General features: G+C 37.0%; 1 protein-coding gene across 1 annotated transcript in view; it reads left to right on the top strand.

Annotated features, from left to right (window-relative positions):
- The window catches only part of LOC145980583 (uncharacterized), a 51,652-nt gene extending 26,629 nt beyond the window's left edge, over positions 1-25,023 (top strand). Inside the window, exons 7-13 of the mRNA XM_083113619.1 lie at positions 3,897-4,058; positions 9,588-9,749; positions 16,735-16,896; positions 20,356-20,517; positions 21,850-22,011; positions 24,506-24,639; positions 24,896-25,023. Of these exons, the coding sequence (XP_082969745.1) occupies positions 3,897-4,058; positions 9,588-9,749; positions 16,735-16,896; positions 20,356-20,517; positions 21,850-22,011; positions 24,506-24,639; positions 24,896-24,998 (1,047 nt within the window). The 3' untranslated portion in view covers positions 24,999-25,023. The remainder of the gene's footprint in view (positions 1-3,896; positions 4,059-9,587; positions 9,750-16,734; positions 16,897-20,355; positions 20,518-21,849; positions 22,012-24,505; positions 24,640-24,895) is intronic.
- The last annotated feature ends 2,279 nt before the right edge of the window (positions 25,024-27,302 follow it).

Genomic DNA, 27,302 nt, shown 5'->3' with positions numbered 1-27,302 from the left:
TTATTTATTGAATGATGGAATTTTATTGCTAAAGTTTTGTTTTTATTTATTGTCAACTTATTTGTGGGGAACCATTTGCAGAGTTCGTTTGAGGTGTTTTTTTATATTTGAATTTAGAATTTGTTCATTTTTGCCAGTTAGCACAATGCTCGTGTCATCTGCATATAACGTAGTTTTAACTGAGGGTAAGTTAGAAGGCAGGTCATTTATGTATATGGTAAATAGTACTGGCCCTAGAATAAAACCTTGAGGAACCCCACTTGTCACTTCTTCTAGCTTAGAGATATGGGAAGAAGCATTGGTATTTGTCCCTTCTACATGTAAGATCTCTACAGCTTAACTGCGATTTTGCAGGTAAGATCTAAACCAGGTGTTTACTATACCCCTTATTCCATAGTGATTTAATTTTTTCAGAAGTTGGTCATGTGATACTGTGTCTAAAGCTTTTGATAAATCAAGAAAGAGACCTACATACTGTTCCCTATTGTCCAGGAGTTGTCTGACATGTTCGATGTATTCAAATATTGCTGTAGTTGCAAGCTAGATAATGAATAAATGCTGCTATATCTCTATTCTTCTACCATCTTTTTACCTATTCATGCAATAATAGCAATACAATATTAATTAATTTAATATAATTATTATATTTAAACATTTATATCATTATTTATGAGACACTTGGTTTGGACCCCCTCTCCGAAATGTATTTCTAGATACATGCCTGATGAAGGGGAAAAGAGAATGTACTAAATTTGTCTCCCAACTGAGAATGTAATTTCCTGAAATTATAGGCATGATAGATCCTATGTTTATATATTTACTTTGGATGCAATAATAATAATAATAATAATAAATATCATTGTCATTTATTTTGATATACCTTTATTAGTAATATTAGTAGTAGTAGTACTTGTGTATATTCATTTGTGGTTGGCATTCTGGCTATTGACTGAAAGCAATACTCAGTATTACAGGGAACCGATACCCTGATACCACTTTGAACAGTACCATATCACACATGGCCGTATTTAGAGGGGGGTTTCTAGGGTTCAACCCCTCCCCCCCCGAAACTTCTGACATGTTGGATTAATGGAAGTTGAGAAACCAAAATCTGTAACAAATTTTCATTTTTTTTTTCGAAGCATCACAAAAATACATGGAAACAATGTTGAAATGATCGAGCTAGAATTTTCATACATTTGGAATTCTGAAACTTGAGTGAAACAGGATTTATTCTCAGAATCGTAGCCCACCCGCGACCCCACCATTATCACTTCTGCTGTCATCTTTCCAGTGTTGCTCCCGCGTCACAAGGAATATAGACTGAAGATTCCCTTTCCAGCTTGTAAATTCCCTGTCTGATAAAGTCGAAAATCCCCCTTGATAGGAGTTCAAACCTAGGATCTCCAGTTTTGTAGCGCATTTAGTTCGCAATTGAGGTTACAATCCATGCACCAGGCTAAGTTTTTAAAAATAATATCTGGTTCCACACTTTTCAAAATTCCAAAAATTTAATTTTAAACTCAAACAACAAAAGCTTTATGACTAAAATTTCCATCTAACTTTTAAAGCTTTTGTCTTGAAGGTATCTAAAGTTTAATGATGAAGTATAATAATTGTGCATTTCAGTACACACTGTATGAAACGTAAAAAAAAACAAAAAGAAACTTGTGCTGGATATTCACTCATCTGCTGGATTGAGTAAGCCCCCTCAAGGATATAACAATAATATAATTATTATTATTAGTATTATTATTATGGAATAAAATAGTTTTATTATTATGAAATTTTAATTATTATTGTACAATTATTGTTATTATTTCTATTTTTCAAATTTCTGGCGACGCCCATGGGAACAATTATGAATGAACACCCCCCGAAATTTTTGCCTGCCTACGGCCATGATATCACATAGGCGTGTGCACTGTTTGCAAGGGGGGGGCAAATGCCTCCCCTAATCATGGACGTCTGCCAAGTTTTTCCATTGAGGGACAAGCTAGGTATTTTTCCATGGGGCATATTACCTCGATAATAGTGTTGGCCCCTCAAAAAACACCTCTTGAATTTGAAATTATCACATTCCTGCATCCCCATTATAATAATTAATGTCAATTATTATGACTGAAATCAAATTATGCATGGGAAAATGTACTTTCATGTTGACATTCGGTTCCTAAGGGTAAAAACACAGTGCGGCACAAGGACCCTTGCTAATCGAAAGAAGCCCGGTCAAGCCATAAAAATGTCAGGATATAATGAATGAACCAGATGTCGGACAGGCACCTCGAACAAGCCTCTCCCACTCAAACTGGTCCCCATTCTTTCCGTTGAGCGGAACTCTGTCAAAAGAAACTGGGAAAAAGAGGAGGGTGTCTTCCACGAAGGGGAGAAGTGACCTTGAGTGGACCAATCACAGAACCTTCCACTTCAAACAAGGGAACCAAAATCAAACCGTGTTTGATCCTGGGAACATCTTGCGATGAGCGGGGCTCCACTATGTTTGTCCCCATTTAACTCCATGGTTTTGAATTACCGGAAACTTGTCCCTGCGAGTTTCTGGCAATTAGCGATGAGGGATGTGCTTCACTGTGTTTTTACCCTTAGGGTTGATGTAGCCATCCTTGCCCTCTTCCAGACGTCCATGCCCCTATATTATTACATTTTCACCTAGAAATTTAGGATAGGAGAATCTTATTGCTGTTATTAAACAATATTATACTCTTAAAGAAAATGAAGTATTTTCAACCCAATGAAAGTTCAAAACAACTACAGGGAAAGGGGGTGCAGTGGTGTAACTGCAGGGGGCATTGGCCCACATCATTGGATGGAAATCAGTTTTAGGGGGGCAAACATGGAAGTCAATTAAAGCAAGACTAGCAGAATCTAAGAGTAGAAGGACAAAAGGATACTCAGGTGGAATTAGTTTTCACATCTTTCTTGCATTATTTCTTCCATATGTCCAAGAGCACCTGCAGGGGGGGCACAGAGCTGCAATTGCCCCCTCGATCTCAATTTTTGTACAAATAAAAATATGTTTCGTAAAATTTTCTTCTTCGCTTCGCTCGCAATGTCTGCTTTTCTTGCAGTCTTGTCAAATTCAGAGCAGTAGCGAGGGGTTGGCGAGACTTGGCCCTGGACACCAAACGCTCTAAATGGAAAAAATGTAAAAGAGACTGCCATGGTATTCCATGAAAGTTTTGGCGCCATATTAAATCAATATTGTTTTCATTTTGCGAAAGTTTGGATCTGAAAATGTTCTTGCTTGCTACGCTCTCAATTTGTTTTCTGTAGTGCATTGTACATTACCAGGGAGAGAAGTAATGCTGCTAAACAGATTTCTCTTAAATGCATGAACAATTATTTGGAGGAAAAGGAGCACGCACATTTGAGAGACAATTTATGTGATATTTGCTGTTGGTTTGTTATGGGGCGGATGAATTGATTATGTATGTATGTGTGTATATACACACACCATCAATGCAATAAAACTTAAACAGTTAGATAAAATTAGGTTTTTCTGTCCCGACTGAACTTTCATCAAGGCTTTTGCCCCCCACCCCCCTAATCAGAGGGTCTGCGCATGCCTATGCCATATCAATGTTGATACTTTTCCTGATTCACATTGATACCAATACCAATGCTCTAAAATTGTAACAGTTAAAATATGTTCAAAATATTGATTAATATTAGTGACTGAGTATTCCATTGCATAAATTGACCAGAATTTTGGTTCAAAATATTGAAGAATGACATCAGAATAATTTAAAATACCTGCTATACAAACAAAAAGTATTACACAATATTGATGCAAAATAAAAGGAGATTTCTAATTTTGCATAATTTCTTGGATAATTAGACTTTACAAAAGTGTTATATGAAAATGTGCGTTATTTCAGTGTCCTCGAAGATATGGGAGATTCCCTCTATTGGGAAACTGTAAGATGTATATGGAGTGTCAGAAAGGAAATGCTTACCCAAGGAAATGTCCTTCTGGCTTATATTTCAACTACCTTATGGACAACTGTGATACTCCAGATAATGTTGTTTGTGCACATGAGGTAAGCTTGGAATCAAACTATGGCCTTAGATTTTAAGACAACAACATCTAATTTTAATGTGTGCATTTGTGTGTGTATGTGTGTGTGTGTGTGTGTGTGTGTGTGTGTGTGTGTTTAACATTGAAAATACGAGGGGGTATCAAAAAGTTTTGCCTGTTGAGGTATAATTTGTTTAATAATGGAAAGATTGAAACAATTAACATACATATAGTTTGCCTGTAGTGTCCTCGACTGAGAGTTACCCTTACGCACAGTTGCCATCACGTTTGATGCATTTGTACCAGCGTTTTCTCCAGCCCTCAAAATCAGTTTGGAAAAATTCCACAGAGCACTACCTGCCTCACCTTTTCAAAGCTGTTTTAACTCCTGTAGGTCCTCGAATCTCATGCCACGAAGCACAGACTTAGCTCAGACTTAAGTAGTTAAGTTCAAAGTGGGAGAAACCAAAAGTGTGGACATGACAAGGAGTGGCAGGCCATCGACGTCGTTGACCGACGACAACCGCCACAGGGAAGATGAGCTCATTCGAGAGGATAGACGCATCACCATCCAGGAAATTTCTGATGCAGTGCACATGTCCTATGGGTCAGCACATGCAATAATTGAGAGTTTGGGATACCATATAGTTTGAGCTAAGTCTGTACTTCGTGGCATGATATTCGATGACCTACAGGAGGTTATAACAGCTCTGAACGGTGGGGCAGGAAGTGTTCTGTGGAATTTATAGTCACATCACACACCTCGTTCAAGAAAAAGATTTAAACGTTGGGAAGAAATTTTAGCCATTGTTTATGTTGTGTGACCTCTCACACAGAATACTCAAAAAGTTACACAATAGAATGTAGAGATACATGTGAGCAAAAAACAGATGGGGGACAAAATAATACGAACACCTGTGAATGTAGAGAAAATCTTTATTAATAGGGGGTTGGACCACCCGGTGACTGAAGTACACTTTGTATGCGACGTGGGATGGATGCATAGAGGTCATGCACAATGTTTAAGGGAATATGGAGCCATTCTTCCTCCAGAGCAGTCTCCAATTCCGAAAGTGTGGCTGGAGGCGGACTTCGAGCACGAAGTTTGGACTCCAAATATCCCCACAAATGTTCTATAATGTTCAGGTCAGGAGACTGTGGGGGCCATTCAAGATGTCCTACTTCATCGTCATGTTCTTCAAACCATGTTTGGACAGACCCAGCAGTGTGGATAGGAGCGTTGTCGTCTTGAAAAAGCGGTCGGTCCCCAGGAAATAAAGTCTGGACAAAAGGATGGAGATGATCCCCCAGAATGCTGCGATAGTGACTGGCATTGATCTTCCCATGCAGAAAAACAAGTGGTCCCACACCATGCCAAGATATCGCGCCCCATACCATAATGGACCCACCTCCATGCTTCACAGTCAGCAAGAGGCAGTCAGGATGAAATGCATCTCGAGGCGTTCTCCACACATAAACGCGCCCCGTGGTCTGAAATAACGTGAATGTTGATTCATCAGACCAGATGACTTGTTGCCACTGCTGTGGGGACCAACTTCTGTGAGCTCTGCACCATTGGCGTCGCTTGACAGCATTACGTGATGTCACCAATGGCTTACGAATTGCCACTCGGCCATGAATGTTTGCAGCATGGAGTTCCCTTTTGACAGTTTTGGTTGAAATGGGGTCCTGGAGATGCCTGTTCATTTCAGATGTTATCTCGGATAACGATTGCTTGTGCTTTCGGGCCACTATGCGCTTCAACACCCTCCTATCCCAAGCAGCAAGCTTTGTCTTTCGTCCACTGTTGTGCTTTGAAGACGCCATCTTGCCTTGCGTTGTGTACGCTGTCATAACGGCTGATACTGTGCTCCTTGCACACCCAACAAGCTTTGAGGTTTCAGTCACCGTGGCTCCAGTTGAACGTGCTCCAACAATCATGCCTCTTTGGAACTCTGTCAGGTCTGACATTGCAGTGTCTCTTGAGAGCGTATGATAGACGAATGCACCACCAATGACTGCTGTTGGCAAACTAATACCTTCCCCTTCACAGCCACTACGTGGCAGACTTCAGTGCCAGGTGGTGCTGCTGTACTGCCGGTGTGAAATGTGGCATACTTTTTCACAGGTGTTTGTATTATTTTGTCCCCCATCCGTAGATTATCTTAAATACCTCTTACATCAGGAAAATTGGAGAGACCTTTACCAACTAACTGACATCAATGATATCTGGGAATTGCTAATAAACCACTTAACATATTATTTAAATGTAATTTGTCCAAAAACAACAAAAATAATATACCCTAATAAGAAGAAAGTGCCACTAACAGAAGAAATTATACTTTTGAAAAGTAATATGAAAATAGAATATGAAAAATTTAGAATTACAAAAGACACTAAGCACCAGGAAAAGTACAAAAATGTAAAAAACTATTCAAGAAAGCCATAAAGAAACAAAAATCAAATATTTTCAGTAAATAAATAAAAAAGTCTGATAATAAACAAAAAGGAGTTTGGACAATTGTAAACAATCACCGTGTATCAAACACAAACAATGATAAAGCAAACATAAAAGTCATTAAGAATGACACTGAAGTAATTGACCCGAATATCATATGTAACTTATTCAATGAATATTTAATAAACTTAACCAACACAAACAGAGAGAATTAAAATAATGACAAAACACTAGAGATCCCAATGGACAAAGATTGGCCAAACAGTATATATATCCCATAAGTAAGTGCTAATGAGCTAAAAATGTCATACAAGGTTTAAAAAACAAAAAATCCCACGGACCTGATGAATTGTCAGCTGAACTTATTAAATCCTGTTCAGAATCTATTTTAGAACCCCTGCTGTATGCAGTCAACAATTCAATAAAAGATGGTACATTCCCCAAAGTTCTAAAAAACAGCACAGTGATGCCCATATTCAAAAAAGGAGCTGAAACAGTCATTGAGAACTACAGACCTATCCCTAACATCTGCTTTTTAAAAGCTACAGGAAAAAATTTTATCAAATTATATTACAAAGTTTTGTAACAAATATAACATAATAAACAGAAACCAGCATGGATTCCAGAAAGGAAAATCAATAAACACAGCTCTAGCACAGTTAATAGATTATGTAACCGAAACATTAGAGAAACACGAAGTTGCAAACACTATATATCTAGATCTTTCCAAGGCCTTTGATAGGGTAAAACATGACTTGCTTATGTTCAAACTAAGCAACATAGGAATAAGAGGGATAGCTTATTAACTTATCCAATCTTATCTACAGGACAGAATGCAAATTACTCAAATAAGCTACAACATGCATGGTATAGTCACTAACTTTAAATCACAAAGTACAAAAGTATTAATGGGGGTACCATAAGGATAAATCCTGGGGCCCCTGCTCTTTAATCTGTACATAAACAATGTACCAGAATACCCAAACACAAAAATTGTCACCTATGCAGATGACACAACCGTTCTTGCCAGAGGTATTGACCCTAGAAAGCTTGAAATAAACACTTTTATCACCATAAACCAACTGGCACAATACTTAACTTCTAACTAACTAACTAACTCTCTAGCCTTCTTAAACCCGAAGGTTCATGGCTGCACTTCACACGGATTAATATTAAACAATAATAAATCAAAATTTATTATATTCAATACAATCCGAAACATGGATTTTGAGTCGCAAACACAAAGTTTTTGGGAATAACACTAGATCAAAAATTAACGTGGGAAAAAAAATTAACAACATCTGCAGTAAACTATCATCTAATCTATACTTGCTAAAACAAATGGCTGAATATAATTTAACAGAAATTAACAAATGCATATATTATGGGCTAATTTACCCCTATGTTGAATGTGGCATAATAGTGTGGGGTGGATCATCTTATAATAATACTGTCAGAATACTGAGACTTCAAAAGAGAGCACTTAGAATAATGTACAAACTAGGCTGTAGGGAATCTTGCAAAGAGTTATTCAGGGAGAACCAAATAATGACAAAATACTTGACAAAAACTCAATATCTCAAAACAATCACCAATGAATTCATATTCATATTCATTCCTATTCTTTATTTCCGTTTACCCATGTCCATAGGTATGGAAATCGTCATATAACAATACATACAGTAATAAAATATTAATGCAATTTTAGACAAGGATTACAGTAATGATTTTAAGAACTACTACATGAAGGAAATCCAAATACACTAATAAAATATTAATACAATTATAGACAAGAATTACAGGAATGATTTGAAGAACTTCTACATGAAGGAAATCCAAATAAAGGAAGAATACACACACAATATTTAAGGCGAGCACAATAATAAGCGAAGAAATTTTTTTAGTGAAAAAATAGAATGTAAAAGTAAATATGTAACTTATACAACATGGAAGAATGCAATATATATACAGAATCGATTAATGATCATTTAGGCACAATAATAGCATATAGTGAATACTTCGTACATGATAATATAAATAGTATAATTCCATTTTCTGTACAATCGAACTCTCTTTGTTGACAATTTATGAAATTTAATATTTACAAATTTAGAAATTCATTTATTGAATAAAAACAATGTCGTAATAAGAATTTTGTTAATTCCCTCTTAAATTGGGTACTTGATTCCATTGTTTTCATGTGATCAGGTAATTTATTATACAGACAGATACCTACGAATTTAGGACCTTTTTCAAGGAGAGTGGTATTATGAGTTTGTATAACCAGATTGTGATTTTTTTTTGTGTTGTATTGATGTACTTCATTGATACGTTTGGAGAAACTAAACATATCTTGTTTTACATAGCACAGTAAATGTAATATATATATAGGCAAGGTAATGGTAGAATGCCAAGATCCCTGAAAATTTTCCTACATGGTTCATTTATTTTCTTTCCTGCCATAATTCGTACTACTCTCTTCTGCAAAATAAAAATTTTTGCACTGTTTCTAGCATTCCCCCAAAATACAATTCCGTATGCTAGTTGTGACTGGAAAAGACTGAAATATGTTATTCTTATTGTCTCCCTGTTTATCATGGTTCTTAAGGTTCGTATACCATATTCTACAACCAGCTGCCTCATGACATAAAACTGGTATCTCCAAAAAATAAACAAATACAAACAATAAAAAAAATTGAGAAAGAGAGAGCTCTCTACAGTATCAGAGAATTCATGAAACAAGACAATACAAGGCAAATGTACTAAACAATATGTATTTTAATTGTATTCTAATTTTCAATCATGTAACAATGATAATATGTTTTTCTTTTTATTGAAGTGTAATGAAGTGTATTTTTCAATTTTTACTTTGGTGTAGTGATGTTATGTACTACACAGTGTTCCTTTTTTTTGTTATGATGTATTAAACTAATTATTATTTCATTATGTATCTTGACGTTTTCCATGCCCTTTTAATCAAGGGTCAATGGAAGAAAAGAAAATTCAAATTTAAATCAATTAATTAACAAAACCTACCACAGGTTTTACAAATGCAGCATGTAAATTCATAATTGTTTCTCTTATCACTACCAGTGCCCTAAGTCAGACGGTATCTTTCCACTGCCTGGTCTATGCAACTTCTACATGATATGTACAAATGGAATTCCATCCTTAAAATCTTGTCCAAAGGGACTTCACTTTAATCCTTTGCACAGGCAGTGTGACTGGCCAAAAAATGCTGGGTGTCAAATTAAGGTAAGTACACATTATTTCTACCTAAATTAATAGTAATTATTCAAATAACCAATTTTAAACAATTAATAATTATTATTATTTTAATAATTATATCATTAACATGAGATTTGTTAATAGTAATTGAAAATCAATTATGCTTTATTTGAAAATCTTCATCAGTAATATGATAAACTGCTTTCAATTAGCACATTTCTCTCAAATTTCATTTGATACATGTAGTTAATTAGAGCCATGGTAGCTCAGTCATTAGGGCATCTGACTACCATGTGAGAGACCGAGAGACCTGGGTTTGACCCCTGGCGGAGGAGAACCGAGATTTTTCCACCAGTTCAAGCAGCTCCGGTGTCTACCCAGTATCGTATAAAGTGGGTGCCTGGAGGAAACTCTGGAGGGTAAAAGCAGACAGGGGATGGTGCTGATCACATCACCTTGTACACCTTCATGGTGTGGTACAAAGCTCAGGGGAGCACTTTATATGTAATTAATTCCATGTTAATTTTATATTCTGCCAAGAAATATATATTATTTCCATTCCATTCCATTTCCATTCCAATTCACATCGTTTTCTGAATAAATACCAAGGCATATGAAATAAAATAAATTGAAATAGTGGGGGGATGGTATCCTCAGCTAGGAAAAGTTTTGCAAACATCCTCCACATGTCCCAATGTCACCATGTTAAACACAGGAGTATCCCTTTTACTAGCAATTTTTACTTCAAGGACTGAATTGGAACACCTGTTCTCAGATAAATGAAATTTCAGATAATCTAGAATATATTGCATTAGACAATATTTTTTCAGGGTCCGGGACGTTGGAAAGGGGGGCAAGATAGTCTTTTTGCCCCCCCCCCCCACCCTGGTTGCATGCTAAAAATTAGACTATATTTTTTCCAACTTATGTATCGTTTTGAAAGAAATTGATAAAATATTCTTGCACTATTTAAATGAAGATGAACTCAGTTTTTGCTACCAGCAAGAAGTACGTCCAGATAAGAATCGCATCCACGTCTCTGCAAATCAAGTGTAAGGTAGAATTATTCCCTTAGGAATTCGCCGCTTCAGCTTCCAGTGTTCCTTTGAATCTACCAGGTTCTGTACATACAGGTGCGGTCGGTGTGAAACAATAAACCTAGCGTACCCCGATGGGAAGGGGCAGAGAGCAGCTTCACTTTAAATCTCTTCTTTTCCATCTATAACTACATTCCACGGATGCAAGGACTCCGAACCGGGGGGGGGGGGGGGGAGGGGGGAGGTGAAGCTTGAGTTTTCTAGGTTAAAAGTTGGTGGGGAAAAATGCGGGACGATGCAGTGGTCTAGCCGGTAGAGCATCTTACTGCCACGCAGAGACCCACGTTTGATTTCCGGGGTGAATAATCTAAGGTCGTAATTTTTCCAGCCTTGTCCCAACATAAAGCTGCTCAGGGGCTCATCGAGTCTCAAATCAATGGGTACGTGTGGGTATCCCGGGTAGGCATCCAGAACATGGTGCTGAACATCATCTTCAAAATGTCCGAGATCGAGAATGTGTGGGCCCTACCCTAAATGTATCTTCATGGCACGATGCTATATGTACGGGTAAAAGAAAATAATCACATGTGAACATAAGAATAAATGGTGTTACCTCTTTCTGAGGTCTAAAACTAAGCCATCAGCCCTGAACATGACGTTTAAAATAAACAGTAAACTTTTAAAAAATCTGAATGGCCAAGAAACAAAAGTTGCTGTCTTGGTTCTTCCGCCTTTACCCACAAGTGCTATCAGTATTGAATGATGTGAAGAAACCACAGAGGAGGGGCAAGATTGTATTTTTGCTCCCCCCCCCCTTAGATACGCCGTAAAAAAATAGACTATATCTTTTCAACTTATCAATATTTGGGAAAATATTTTTGCACTAGATTTGTGAACATGCACTCAAGTTTCCTTTAACAGCAAGAAGCACGTGACATCACAGCCATTTGTCTACAAATCAAGTATCCCCCTAGGAATTTGCTGTTTCTGTTTTCAGTTTTGCTTTGAAGCCTGCCAGCTTTTGCACTGTACTTACAAGTGCCCTCGCATATAACAATACACAGGGGGAGGGGCACAGAGGACAGCTTAACTTAAATCTTCCGGTGCTCTTTCCAAACACGAGCTTTCTTTAGAGACCCCTTCCTGTCAAAAGGCCATGAGAAAAGGTGCACCTTGTAAGTTCTTGGAAATTCAAGTCTACGCTAATCTCCCCTTCCCTTTCCAAATTTAGACTTGGTCAGATGACACAGTTATTGTTTAGAATAGAACAACCGCAGAAGGTGTGATTCAGCATTTACTCTGGAAATTGTAGGGATGAATTTGGATTTCCTTCCGCACCAAGCGATACAACTGTGCATGTATACATGTAAATCATTTGCAGAAAGTACACAAACTGCAAGGTCGCGTCGGAAGATCACCGCAATGTACTTAGTCGTCTGATATAGAATAAAAAAACTGGTAAGTTTTACTTCTCTCGTTACGTTTTCTATACTAATTCTATACTAATTTATATTTTTTTTGTTAAAAAACAGAAAAAGACTAGACTAGAGACGGACAAATATTGTCTCGATATACCATCAGTTCTCTGCCCTTTTGGATTTTAATGCTGCAAACTTTGGAGTGTATGAACCATTTCCTCTTGTGGAAAGAGAGGAGCTTCTATTTCTTGGCCATCTAGATTTATTAAAAGTTTACTGTTTGTTTTAAACGTCATGTTCAGGGCTGATGGCTTAGTTTTAGACCTCAGAGAGAGGTAACACCATTTATTCTTATGTTCACAGTTGATTTATTTTTACGTTGGGAGGAGTGAGTAATTCTTTAGTTTTAGGTGGGAAGGCATAATCAATATTTTCAACTTATCGATGGAGGAGGGGAGGGGGGACGATCACCCCTCTCGCCTTCAGTCTTAGGTTATTCTCTCAAATCTGAAACATCTGAGAAGAGGCATTCATCTGAAAAGACATGTAAAGTTCAGACTGATTTCATTCAAATGCAATACGAGGTACCTAGTACAGATCAAAATATCTCATTTTAAAGCAGTTGGCGTAGCATGGTGACTTGCCCCATATTTGACACCTCGGTTCTCTTCAACCATGCACTATATTTGAAAGTTTTCGTTGCAAAACTTTAGCCTAGCAAATGCTCTCAAATTACTGATAGTTTCATTTCTTAATCTCAATCTCTGAATAGTAGTCTGAGATTTAAAAATATTTGAAATTTTAAAATTATACTAAGATTTATAAAATGATGAAATGGTAAATGAGAACAAGGGCAACTTTCATTGCAACACATAGACAAGAAACTTTCAGAAACACGGGTTTTCTCAATACGTTTCACGTGTACTTTGTCCCCTTTTAAAAGTAACGTGTTTTTAGTTGTTACTAATCATTAAAGGAATGCCTCAATACCATCATGCCTCATTGCATGTGAAGATCTATTCTCAAGTCAAACCAGGAACCAGTGGGCAATCATAGCGCAGAACAGTTATTTTGACAAAATCCTGTTTACTGTCTGCTTTGGGGAGGGGGAATTTTAACATTGTCACATCTTGCCCAACCAGTGGGCGTAATTTGTTGTTTGACCGCGAGTTCCTTCCTAGGGAAGCACGGCAACAGAGGGTCACTGCCATAAAGGCGCTTACCACGCAAGATATAAGGACGACGGAACTGTAGTACCAGGCAAGGATTGAAATTTGCTGAAATTATCGTAAGACATTATATGTTAGTTTTCTTGTATTAAGTGTTGTTTAATGGAATTATAACTAATAAAATAGTCCATAATAGAGGCCTCTGGGCCTCCTCTTATCTCTTATGAGGCTTCGCCACTGAGGATATTCATATATTCAATAACCATATATTTATTATTTATGTAATAAATGTATTAATATAACAATAAAATATAATAAGCTATTTAATAATAATTTATATACCGCGTGAGGCACCTAAAAGTACCACCTGAAATAGCAAAGAAACCAGAAACAGTGGCGATGTGAGGTTTGCGGGAAACAATAATATCAAATGGGGCTCGTAAATCGGAGATATGGGGTGGGTCGAAAAATATCGACAAATGGGGCATCTGGAGCAAAGTCATATTTTTTAAATGGAACGATATACAATAACATGCATAATATAAAAGAGCACACGCAGAGAAACACAACGCCGTTGGTCTCATGCATCTACTGCACATAGGAACGAAGATATGGCCATGTGAAAATATGTAAACAAACTAACAAGTGGCCCACTTGACCGTCAGTACCACGGCATGTACAAGTATGAGATGTCGGAAGCCATTGGACAAGATGAAGACAGAATGTGTTAAAGGAAGAAAAAATACAGTAGACATCGTCAGCACCATGTATTTGACAGTGTTACAGCATAATGAAAATGACCATGACAGTATGTCGAAGAACCACTGCGTAAGAAGCGAAAACCTGTCAAAGTGTGTGTTCAAAGTGGTGGCCGTCAGCTGCGATACAGGCAACGAGGCGCCCACGCAAAGATCGTTGCACAGAATGTAGCATCTCGTAGGGAATGTCCCTACAGGCCGCAGTAATGCGGTGTTGCATATCCTCTGCAGTTGTTGGCACATCCCGGTAGACAATGTCCTTCAGCTTTCCCCACAGGAACGAGCCGGCCATTTGACAGGCCCTTCACATCCAATCCAACGATTTGGAAATGTATTTTCCACACATGCTGTAGCGCATCTTGCACTGTGAGCTGGGCACCCGTCATGTTGGTACCACATTTCCCTCCTTGTCTGAAGTGGTATGTCCTCCAATAGTACAGGCAGTTCATGTTGTAAAAACTGTATGTATCGGTCAGCATTCAGTGTCCCTTGTATAAAAAAAGGGCCAATGAGATGTTCACCCACTATACCACACCACACGTTCACACTCCATGGGCGCTGGCGTTCCACTTGGCGAAGCCAATGTGGATTTGTCACCGACCAATAGTGCATGTTCCTTAGGTTGACATTTCCATGATTGGTAAAAGTTGCCTCGTCAGTGAAGAGGATACGTGACAAATCGGGTGTGTCGTGTCGTAACATCCATGTGCAAAACCGAACACGGTCCACAAAATCATTCCCGTGAAGTTCCTGATGGAGGTAGATATGATATGGGTGAAACTTGTGTGTGTGCAGAATGCGCAATACACTTCACTGACTCATCCCAGCATCCCTGGCAATTTCACGGGAGATAACGTGCAGATTCACAGCAACAGCGGCGAGAACATTTGTTGCACCTGCCTCACCTGTAGTTGGCTTGTTCCGCACACGTGCTCATGGTGTTACACTTCCGGTGTCTCTTAATTTAATAAATAACTTACCAAACAGACGTCGAGATGGCTGTCGTCTGTCCGGATATATCTCTGCGTACACACGGTAGGCTTCTGAGACATTCTTTCGGCATTCCCCATAAATCAGGATCATGTCCGCTTTTTCTATGTTTGTGAACACCATAATCTTCGCTCTTACCACTACGACTGCTTGCTATGAACTAACATGATCTCGTGGACCTGCTATCAAAACTTGCTCTGCGTAAAGGCAGTTCTGTCAGGCACCTGAGAAGTCTTACATGCCGTGGTACTGACGGTCAAGTGGGCCACTTGTTAGTTTGTTTACATATTTTCACATAGCCATATCTTCGTTCCTATGTGCAGTAGATGCATGAGACCAACGGCGTTGTGTTTCTCTGTGTGTGCTCTTTTATATTATGCATGTTATTGTATATCGTTCCATTTAAAAAAATATGACTTTGCTCCAGATGCCCCATTTGTCGATATTTTTCGACCCACCCCATACCTCCGATTTACGAGCCCCATTTGATATTATTGTTTCCCGCAAACCTCACATCGCTACTGTTTCTGGTTTCTTTGCTATTTCAGGTGGTACTTTTAGGTGCCTCACGCGGTATATATATATATATATATATATATATATATGGAGAGCAGATATTGTAAAACTGGTTGATGGATTTGAAAAACCTGCCCCCCCCCCCACCCCACTCCAAAATAAGTTCCGACGTCCCTGTTCAGGCTAGGAGCATGATGGCTCATTAGTGCAGCCATGGCAATCCGTAAACAATTTGGAACCCTCTTCAGTATCCATGCAATGTACTGAACTCACTAAAAACTAACACTAGCTTAGTGCACACTAGTGATTAAAAGTTGCTCTGGTTGAGCAACTATTTTATCGGATTGGAGTCTCCTGGGGAGAAGCATAGCAACTTTTCTCCTGAGATTTCAGCCTGTGTATGGAATGGGTGGCCACCCACCAGCGTGAGGAAATTGGGGAGTTACGAATGGGTAGCGTAAACAGGTCATGGAAAACCTACAACGACCACTGGGGGTTTGTCGTGCTGACCACATGTCACCCCGTAACTGGTTGGGTGATCTCCCACCTCTGCTAAGGTACGTGAGAGTGACGTCAGCAGAAGGTAGGTAGGCCCTGGCCCTCCTGTTATGTTACGGGTTATCACATGAGATACCCTGGACAGTAGTGAATCAAAGGATATCAAAGAAAGAGCCATGATCCAAAGAATCACATGTCTAGTGATCTTTTTTTAAAGAAAATGAAAGGAATAAAATAAAGAAATTAAATAAAACACAAACCCAGGGTGTACAACTGCTACGTGACAAAATTAATATTTTCACGTTTTAGATTTTTAGCTTAGTATTTCAGAAATTAGATATTTCATGTGCTCTTTTATGAAGAAAAAAAAGATACCTCAATTTGGCACATATAGGAGACGTACTATGTAACAATAAGACAATTACATACAGTCACAGGAAAAATCATATGAAACCAGGGCTGATTCGGTAGCTCAGTTGATATAGCAATGGCATGGTATGGCAAACAGAGGTTCGAGTCCTGGCTGAGTCTGCATTTTTCGCTGAAATTTCTTCAATATTTTTTCATGTTTGCATTCTGTGGTTTCAAAATCAATGATAGTTGTTGCATTCTTATTCTTTGGGTAGTGTGATGGACAGGATGGATATTTTCCTCTCCGTGGAACTTGTAATCAGTATGTCAGATGTAGAAATAATTACCCTGAAGTACGGCATTGTCCAGGAAGTTTGTATTGGAATCCACTTCTTCAACATTGTGACCAACCATCCAACACCATCTGTAGACTAGAAGTAAGTAGTTTCTTATATTCAAAATCATGATCCTTCTTAAAAGAGTTCATATTCGTTGCAAAAAAATATTACTAAAGAAATATCACCACATACTGCCTGCAATATGAAGACATGATATTTAGAAAATTTCAATAACATTGTTTTCCTTGCTCCACATATTCTTGTTCTAGACCACAAAGGAAATAGGTGTGCTTCTGACAAGGTTGTTAAAGGTCAAGGAATATTAAATAAATTCAATTCTGGTCCAGGAGAGAAAGTCAGCAAGTGTAAATGGGTTCTGGACTGTAAAGAACCTTTTTATCTGTAAAGTATTTCTATTTAGTCCAGGAACCTTTTTTCTGGATCAATTTAAATATGGTAGAGGAACCCTTTTTCCGGATCAATTTAAATACGGTCCAAGTTCCGTAATGAGATGAAACAATACGCAACTTGGATCGAATTTTAAATTGTGCGAGAAAAAATGTTCCAGTCCTATTGAAGAACTCAATAGAATATATGAGTTCTTGGACTTTCAGCAATTCTGCTTCTCATCATGGACCTGACGAGAAACAATTATCCACTTGTGAGCATGAAAGACTAATCCAGGTGCTGGCTGTCTCGAGAATCTAAGGAACAATGCCGTGAATAAAGGTAGAAATGGACGAAACTCAAACACTGCAGTCACTTTACCACTCTCCATGTAGCCCCATTCTCTTGCGCATGTTCCTTCCCTTGGCTGAGACCTCACGAGTCACTACTTGCGCAGCCACTTGTTTTCATTCGCTTGCTTGTTGCATATGTTGAAAAGAACATTTGAATAGCCATCCCATCGCGCTGCAATGTAAATCTTAGGGCAACTAAGTGACGAACAAAATTATTTAGGGACACAACAGGGGTGGCGTCAGCACGGAAAAAGTTTGGCAATCAACAGCCCCATTTACTCTCAATTTCCTTGCATAAAGGACAATTTCCCTTTATGTAGCAACACTGCCCATCCCTGTTGTGATAGCTGCTGGGAGAGCACAGCAGCCTCATGTTACCTCATACACAGCTCCTATTGGCTGCTGTTCGCGAGTCGGATGCTGGTGCAACGTGTGAATGGTTTGTTTGAACTCAATGGGAGGCCATTGCGTTATGTAATACTTCAACAAGGGACGTTTTCGAACATGGCCCAAGAGAGAACAACAGTGTTACGATTTATTTCCTGCAGTTTCTACAACCCCAGTGTAACATTCCAATCTAAAACGTAATTGCGGACATTCTTAGAAGGCAACTTTTAATCGGTCAACCCTGGTTCAGGAATTGTAAATAAATTCAATCCCGGACTGGGAGAGAGAATCAGCAAACGTAAATGAGTTCTAGACAGTGTAGAACCTTTTCATATTTAAAGCATTTCAGTTCGGTCCAGGAATCTTTTTTCCAGAAAAATATAAATTCGGTCCAGGAACCTTTTCCCCCCCATCAATTTAAATATGGTCCAGGAACCTTTTTCAATGCAACAATACGCAACTTGGACCGAATTTAAATTGTGCTAGAAAATAGGTTCCGGTCCTGCAGCGGAACCCAATAGAACCCATTAGAATTTATGGGTTTCTGGACCTTTAATAACCCTGGCTTGTGATAAGCAGGTTAACAACCCGACCAGGATACACATTGATAATAGGTTTGACAAACCCCATTTATCCAGAGGAATTGAACTTTCAACCTGAAATCTTATACCTTGGAAATCAAACCTGCGTTGTTTTCTTTTACCTTGTCCATGACACAGGCAAAAATATATAAGGGGAAGTCGTGCCCGGGAGGGGATACTTAGTTTAGGTTGTACATCTGTGGAAAATATTTTGTCTAGAAAAGTATCAATAACAACTGACTACTTTTTGCAAACACACACATAGTGACTTCTTGTTACCTTTTTTATTACCAATTGCATCTCCGAACAACACCTCTAACTCGTTGATTTAGTCATTTTTTACATTCGTACTTACCTATTGTGCATTGCGAAACATTCTTTTAGGTGTCATTTTGCTTTTCTCAAGAAAATAAGTTCCATTTTTTACATTAACTGTAATTATTGTTCTTGCTTTGTTCGCTTCCGTAACACACAATATGGCACGCGCCAGGTTGACTAGCGTCGTGGATCAGTGGGTTCACAGTGTTTCCAACCTTGTTAACCAAAAAATTCCCACATACCATTCACGCATCGCCCCAAAAATCATTCACGGATAGCCCCACAAACCATTCACGGTAAGGTTAGGTTCAGTTATGTTAGGCAAACATAGTTAAAATTTTGGGTCAGGAATGTATATTTCGTTTCACCATCTTCTGGCGAAACAACGGCGTGGTTGGAAACACTGACAGGAGGTTACGTCATCCACGTAGAGGAAGCTAACAAAAGCAACGGCAATTCTGCATCGGATATATTTCTCTTCAAAAATACATGAATTACCGATCAAACAGATTAAACGATGAAAGAAAAATACCTCCACAAACTTTTAGAATGCTACAGAAACTCATTTCTGTAAGTAGTTTCTCCTGTAAAAATGAAGAAATTAGTTGTTCGGAGATGCAATTGTTACCCCTTTTTAAATTTTAACAATGTGGGGTCGGCCCATATTGAAATTTTGCAAAAAAAAAAAAAAAAAAAAAAAAACCTTGAAGCTTTCCTGGCAACGAACGAATGATGAAAAGATTATCTCGGGCTGTTGACCAGCTGAGTTGTGGAAAGGATTCAAAGTTTTCTAGAGCTAACGTTTCTCTCATCTTCAGGGTAGACGTGAAGATGAGAGTGACGTTACCTTTCGAAAGCTTTGAATCCTTTCCACAACTCAGCTGGTCGATAGCCTGAGAGATTTTTTTCATCATTATAACACTAGTGTTCATAGTGTAGCAGGAGTTTAAATTTTCTGCTGAAAAAACACTGAGCATTTGCGCAGACACAGCTTGGGCATCTAAGGTTTAATGGTTCAAAATATGGACCTTCCACAGGAATTATTCCACGCAAGGATAGGAAAGATTTTTTTTCAAAGAACAATGACCCTTCCCAAAACACATTTCCATTTTTAAAAAAAAACTCTTGCTATGAACCTGCTCCAGTCTAAAATTATCAGTCTCTTAATAATAAGTGCAATATAAGATTAGTGAAATTAATTTGCACGCATGAAGTATGTAAGTTTACTTTCACATTCACTTTCTGAGGGAGGGCATGACTCATATGGCCCCTCTTTAAAATAATTGAAGTTATAATGAAAGAACTGGTTATATCGCAAAAAAAGAAGAAATCTAGCTCTAAACAATAGAACATGGTTTAGGCGAGGGATGAGGGAAAGCCTCTAATGACCATGCCTAAGCCTTTTTTACCCCTTGACATGGGGCAACAATTTTTATCTTCATAAATTTGTAAACAAAATTTGTTTTATTATGAATTCAAAATACATTTGCTGTATGATTAAATCGGTGCATTTTTTCTTGATATATTTGCAGTGTCCTGCAAGATTTGGCCTTTTCCCTCTACCTGGAATGTGTGAGAACTTTATTCTCTGCGTCAATCAGGAAGCAACAATGCGTCGGTGTCCCTCAGGTCTTCACTTCAACAAGAAATTTGAAACTTGTGATTTTCCAGAGAATGTAAAGTGTACACTGGATGTAAGTAAAATTGTAAGTCCATCAAATTATATCAACTAATTACTTGTTTGGAGGTACACTATCTGGTCAAAAGTATCTGGACACCTACTCAAAACTGTCATCAGACGTACCTTATGCTACAAGTTCCAGTTATTGACATCAATGCAGAGTGGGTCCACCTTAACTCTGTGGGGGGAGACTTTCAATCAAGTGTTGGAACAGTTCTGGAGAAATGACAATGGTGCTAGTAAAAAAGAGTGGTGTATGCTGAAAATTTGACCTGGTACACAGCAACAATTATAATTTCTTGTATATATTTATTATACATTAATTAGATATAATAGAAATAAAACACCAATGCAGTTGTATAAGTGAAACAAAAACACGAGGTCAAACAACTTCAAATTTTCCGACAATTTCTATGCATATGATAAAAGTTGGTTTACTGGCAGTATATGCTACTGGTAAAAAAACTTTTCGAGTTCCTCTTTTGACTTGTGTTGTATCTATGCACATTGCTTGACAATTCATTCACTGATTGCTTAAAAGTTGAAACTCTTGTTAGTCATAAAAAATTTCAACAATAAGTGTTTTGGATTTTTAAAATGTTAAATCCTACCACCTTAAAAATGTTAACCAGGTAACATGAATGGGTGTTACCTTAAAAGATAAATAGAAAATTTATTCTTAGAATTTTACTAAATCACTGCATATGAATTGAGCTTTTAAATTTTTAACAAACCTAAAATAATGGAAATGTGCACAATTACAGGTTATTTATAGAAATACTGGATGATAAAAAATTGTCAGTATTTTTAGTGATAAACTAGTGTATGAATTTAAAAAACATATACAGAGTGAACCAAAAGTAGGTGGACAGTGAATGATAATATTTATGGTAAATGGTTTGTATCTTTGGGGCTTGAGTACCAAATGTTTCAACCCATTTTCTTCTAACAGTTTCAGCATTTTCAGACACAAACACCATAGTTATAATGAACACCATTGTTATAGTATAACCGTAACACAAACCCTATTCCACTACAGTCCACCTACTTTTGGTTCACCCTGCACATAGGAAACCAGGAAATGTAGTATTTTGATAAGACAGACAAACTCATCTTGAAACAACCAAATGTTTTCTTTGCAATCTTTTAAAAATTTTAGTTGTAATAAATTTTAGATGCAAACATCCATAATCCAAAATCTAATGTTGTTAAATGAATAAATAAATACAACTTTGATAAATGGCTGGAAAATGTGTACTAAAACATAAATTTATATTTTATGTGTCAGGTTTCACATTCTTCAGGTTAATCAAGTGTGTTTTAATGTTACTTTAATTTTTTTTAGTGTCCTCAGCCAACTGGTCTCTTCCGTATAGAAGAATATTGTTCCATATATCTCAGATGTGTGAACAACAAGCAGACAATACTCAGTTGCAGAGATGGTCTTCATTTCAATCATGTCACAGGTCGATGTGACCTTCCAGAAAATGCTCACTGCCTGTCAGAAGTAAGTTTCATAATTATTAATAAATTGTTTATTTATTGCATATAGTGGCTTCCCACAGACTACCATTGTAATTTGATTATGAATTCTAATTATATTCACGTCCAAATAATGAATTGTCCCAACATTGGCAGCCTCAGCATAAATACCATTTTGCACATTTAGTTCTTTGAAAATTTACAAAATTAAGCTGCTTCTTTTCCCAATTACTAGTATGCTATCAACATAACTGCAGTACAAAATTGTATTTGAGATTTTCTTGAACAGAACTTTCAAGATAATAGATAAATAAAATATACATGCAATAATGGTAGACACTAATTTTCCCTCAAGTTGTATGTATTTTCGGCATTATATCTACATATTCCTCACTTGAAAAATCTGAAAACTCAATATGCTGACCAAGGCAGAAATTTATTATATTTTAAAACATAAAACTAAACGTAACGTTGCAACCTTCTAGCAAGGTCTTCTTCAGACTCTGTACCAAGTACAAATGAAACAAGGTACAAAACAGGAATGAAACAAGGTACAAAACAGGAATGTACCTAGTTTCATTTGTACTTGGTACAGTGTCTGAAGAAGACCTTGCTAGAAGGTTGAAACGTTACGTTTAGTTTGTTTTAAAATAAAATAAATTTCTGCCTTGGTCAGCATATTGAGTTTTTCATATCATGGAAACAAGGCTTAATGGTGTTATAATTGAAAAATCAAATCACAGGGCGTCTATCAAAATAACAAACCAAAAATTCATGACTTTTTCTTGACCTCCCTTTCCTTTTTCTTAACATTTTATCACCCCCTCCCCTACTTAGTTATAGTTTGAAATTAAGAAAATATATTTTTTTATTTAATGAAAAACCCCTACTATAGGATCGGTTAAGATGAAAACTAAAGCTGTATTTTAACGAGATTTAGACTTGTTTTAATTATTAATGCATGTAAGAATTAATGCTTCAGGCTTCATTCTGGATGAAAAATGGCCACATTACTTTATTTAATATTTTTACACAACTTCACACATGCAATAATTAAATTCTTAAGAAGCAAAGTACACAAATGATAACCACAACTCAATGCAATTTTAGATTTCCAAATATTAAATTTAACAAATACCAGTACAGGTATATAACAATGTAAGTTTGCTATACTGTAAAAAAAATGCAAAAATTCTTCTTGACCACAAGCATGATTTCTTGACTTTTTCGACTGGTAGACACCCTGAATCAGATTGTTGGCAACTTGGTAGGCATTTGTTTTCGAAGGTGTGATGTCACCAATCATGTGACTTACGAAGAGTAGCCTCGTGTGGCCTGACAAACGGCTTGCTCTCTCACTCTGGCAGCCATTGGAGTTACTTCGTGTCCTGCACTACTGGACAAGTGGACTCGGTAATCCTCAATCAAGTTGTCTGTGTACAGGTAGCATTTGATTTAATCTTGCTGGCATATAAGATGCACCGGCATACATATTTTTGAGGAAAAAGCTTTTTCACTGAATGTTATAATTAATTTACATTATTTCAAATATAAAGTGAAATGTACATCTACTTTCAACAGTAACTTACACAATCTAACCAGGAAAGAATACATTTAATATTTGTAGGGCTCAGATGTAAAACATGGTGACATTTTGGTCATTTCTGAGTTCATTTAAGAAAAAAGGTTATTAGAAGCTATACTGTAGATAAATTGTTTTCATGGTGTGTGTACTAATTTCAGAAGGCTTCACCGAGTCCAATGCAAATTGTATGACATGGCAATTTCACTCGAAAATTGAAGGAGGGCACATTTTACTTTGTAACTCAAAACTGACCAAAATGTCACCATGTTATACACCCGAGACCTTCATTTGTCAAAACCCAGACATTCACCTCCAGAGCAAAATAAAGTGTCACTTGAAACCTCTTCTAAATCAGAATTGAGAGTCCTCATAAAAAAATTGTCCTCTGTACCATACAACACATTACTAATGCCACACTTCTTAAATGATTTAACCGGTGTCTTAGTTTTCACAGCACCCCATGAAGCTTTGACTCAGAAGAGAGAAAATTTCAAGAAATGTAGGTAATCAAAAACTGAGTATCGGCGTATACAATGTACCCTGTTTTTCAGACCTATTTTTAAAGGTAAAAAGTACATCTTAACACAGGTAAATATGGTACTTGTCAGCCTTTAGTTTATATAATTATAGAAGTAAGTTGATAAATCTATATTAACTGCATTAAATTGGAGGGTGGTGACAATCTATATACACTTTGTACCAGTTGCAGAGTTCATAACAGAGAATCGTGTCCACTTTGTACAATTACCCTTTCTCATCACCCTTTTTGTGGTGTTGCTATGTAACATATTTGCATTTTCCTTGCTTATTTCAAAATAGATAATAACTTGAATTTAGTTTTCCTGAAAAATCCAGAGCTAATTGAATTTTCAAAATTACATAATTGGTTTAGTAACTTTGTGTCATGTCTAGTTCACTTTGTTTCATCTTCCAGTGCGAAGCTCCCTTCGGGCGTTTTCCAATCCATGAGCAACCGAGCTCTTTCCTGCAGTGCTTAGCAGGCAACAGGACAACAAAGACTTGCTCAGATGGGCTCATGTATAACGAGGACACTGAAACTTGTGATAGGTTAGAAATACGATGATATTAAATTATAATATAATATAATGAGAATGGAAATCCAGATTCACTATGGATTTTCTCTTATGTGCTGATTCATTCTTTGAATTACAGGCAAGATTGACTTTCTCCAATAGTATAAAATAGCATAGTTTTTAGTGGGCACCCTATACAATATAAAGAAATTGTAGAATTTTGCATATTTTTTTTATACAATGAATTAAATCATTAATAATTAAATGCAATTCCATTCTTTCAATTTCAGGGCACTAATTAGGGAAAAGAGGCAAAGAAATATGAGCCTGTCCATATGGAAGGACCCTACAAAACTCAGATTCCCTATTCCTCATTGTCTTTCATGCAACTAGGTATGAATTTACTCAAGAAAAATGCTGAGTAGTCTGTTCAAGTGATCTCTAATATGAAGTGGAGTTTGGTTCCATTGATGTATCTGTGACATGCCAAATTACTTTACTGATAAAACATATCTATCTGTAATTTTAACTTCTCATGTAAAAGCAAATTTCAAACTTAAAAATTTTCTCTTAAATTCCGAGAACTGAAATTATTGTAATAATAATTAGGATTTGTGCATTTATTGGTAGTACCAGAAATTGTATCTGGATACTGTATTTGTATCAGCACAATCTTAATTTGAAATAAATAAATGCCCAATATATTTCTTGTATTCCAATTGTGTGTTACTTAACCACTTGCCAGATTAACCCAAGTTAACTCGGAATTTGTTTTTGCTTTACATATTATTTACCCGAGTTATCTCGTTAAAATCGTACAACTACAGTGCACTTTTCTGCTTACCCTGGCAGTCTCGTTCGAGCTTTAATAGGTGTTAATTCCCACTTTGGCCACTAGGTGGAAGGTGTAGATAGCTTGTCGAGGTACTGCTGCCATCTACCGGATTCCCATGACACTACGTAGTTGTCGCCTTTCCAGTGATGCGAGAGGATAGAAGATTCATCACGAGTCAAGATACTATTGCCCACATTGCGATGTTGCACTCTGTGTTAGCCCATGCTTTCGGGTTTATCACACTGTGGGTAACATTTGATGTGAGACAGTATGTGTGATAGTCTGTAAACTTGGTCAGCATTAAAATGTGAAGACATTTTAGTTTCGGCAGTTTATATGCTACTTTCAAACATTTGTAGTACTTTCCTTATATGCACGAGTTAACTCGGGTTAATAATTATGGAGGATTTTTAAATAGTTTTGTGACCTTATTTGACCTCAAAAATAGAATTTTGTTACTGTTCCTTAATTGCTGATATTGGTACATTACAAACACACAATAAAAAAAATGTGTAAAATATGGACCATTTTTGGGAAAATAATGTGTCAGGCAAGTGGTTAATAACCCAGGGCGTGACAGCCCTTGACGGCCAGGGCCTACCTACTGACTGGCAGCCTCATTCCTGCATGCCTCACAGAGGTGAGTGAGAATCCAACCAGTTGGTAACTTTTCGAGTCCACACAATAAGGCCTCTAAAACAATAATAGTTTCTACGGTTTACCGCGATTTCTACTATATTCCGCTAGGTGTCTATTCAGACTCTTAAAAACCTATTGGTGTTCTCCCCCTTTTTTACGGCTTAAATCCTACTGCCGGTCAACATATATCGGATGTTCTATTGTTCACCGAAGGAGCCCACTTATTGTTTGTCTCTTTCGTTGCAGGAGGCATTGCCAAAGGTTCCATAAACCTTTCACAACACATTCATAAATTTTAAAAATTATTTCAAGGAATAACCCAGTTATGAACAAAAAACAGTTCTAAGCTTGTAATATTCAATGTATATACTTAATTATATATCAGATCAATCAGTATACCTGTACTGTCAAAAATGTTACATTTCTAAATTAACTCTTGGGTATATATGTGGACTTTTTATTCGTTCATTGTCCATGTTCCTACCCTTTACATAATCGTATTACAATTTGTTTCCCCCTACCCCTGAAGATGATGATAAACATCTGCTTCCCTTTAGATAGAATCAGAAAATAATGTGTGTTTTTCATAATTTGTAAGTTTTAGCATTTTAGGAGAGTTCTTAGCTATTTTCAGTATTTTGCAGTATTTTTATTGCATTTTATTTTTTATCCTTTGTGAACTCGGGCTCAAGACGAATAGAAATTGCAGGCAGTTACAAATAAAATATACGAAAGTGCTTAATTATTTTTACTCTATTTCAGTAGTTTACACAACCAAACACTCAAATATTTCAATTTCTTCAAGTGCTTTGATAAGCATTGACACTTTTAAGTCACTTTGTATATGAAAAATATATGTTTGAGTATAGGCAAATGTAATATTAAATTTCTTAGTTTTCAATAATCTGCTTTATTTTATTTTACACCTTGATACTGGACAATAATACTTTAAATTTTTTGAACATATAACACAACTTCTTTAGAACGATGTTGAGTAATTAGTGGTGGCAGGATGGCTGAAGATTATTTCTCGCCCCAAATTCCTGAACTGTCCCTGCGACTTATTTCCATGTGTTCTGGTGGTCTCTGTGATGTATTCCTCTCTCCTACCGACAAAAACTAAGTGCACCACTGCTATGTTGCATATTCCTTTGAAATGATGCTGAGTAAATAGTGGTGGCAGGATCGCTGAAAAGACTACACCTCCTTTGTTTCTCTAAATT

This window comes from Lepisma saccharinum, chromosome 28, assembly GCF_977018435.1.
Source record: "Lepisma saccharinum chromosome 28, izLepSacc3.1, whole genome shotgun sequence".
Lineage (NCBI taxonomy): Eukaryota > Metazoa > Arthropoda > Insecta > Zygentoma > Lepismatidae > Lepisma > Lepisma saccharinum.
Note: the sequence above shows the minus strand (reverse complement) of the source record. Positions and strands in the feature narration are given on the sequence as shown.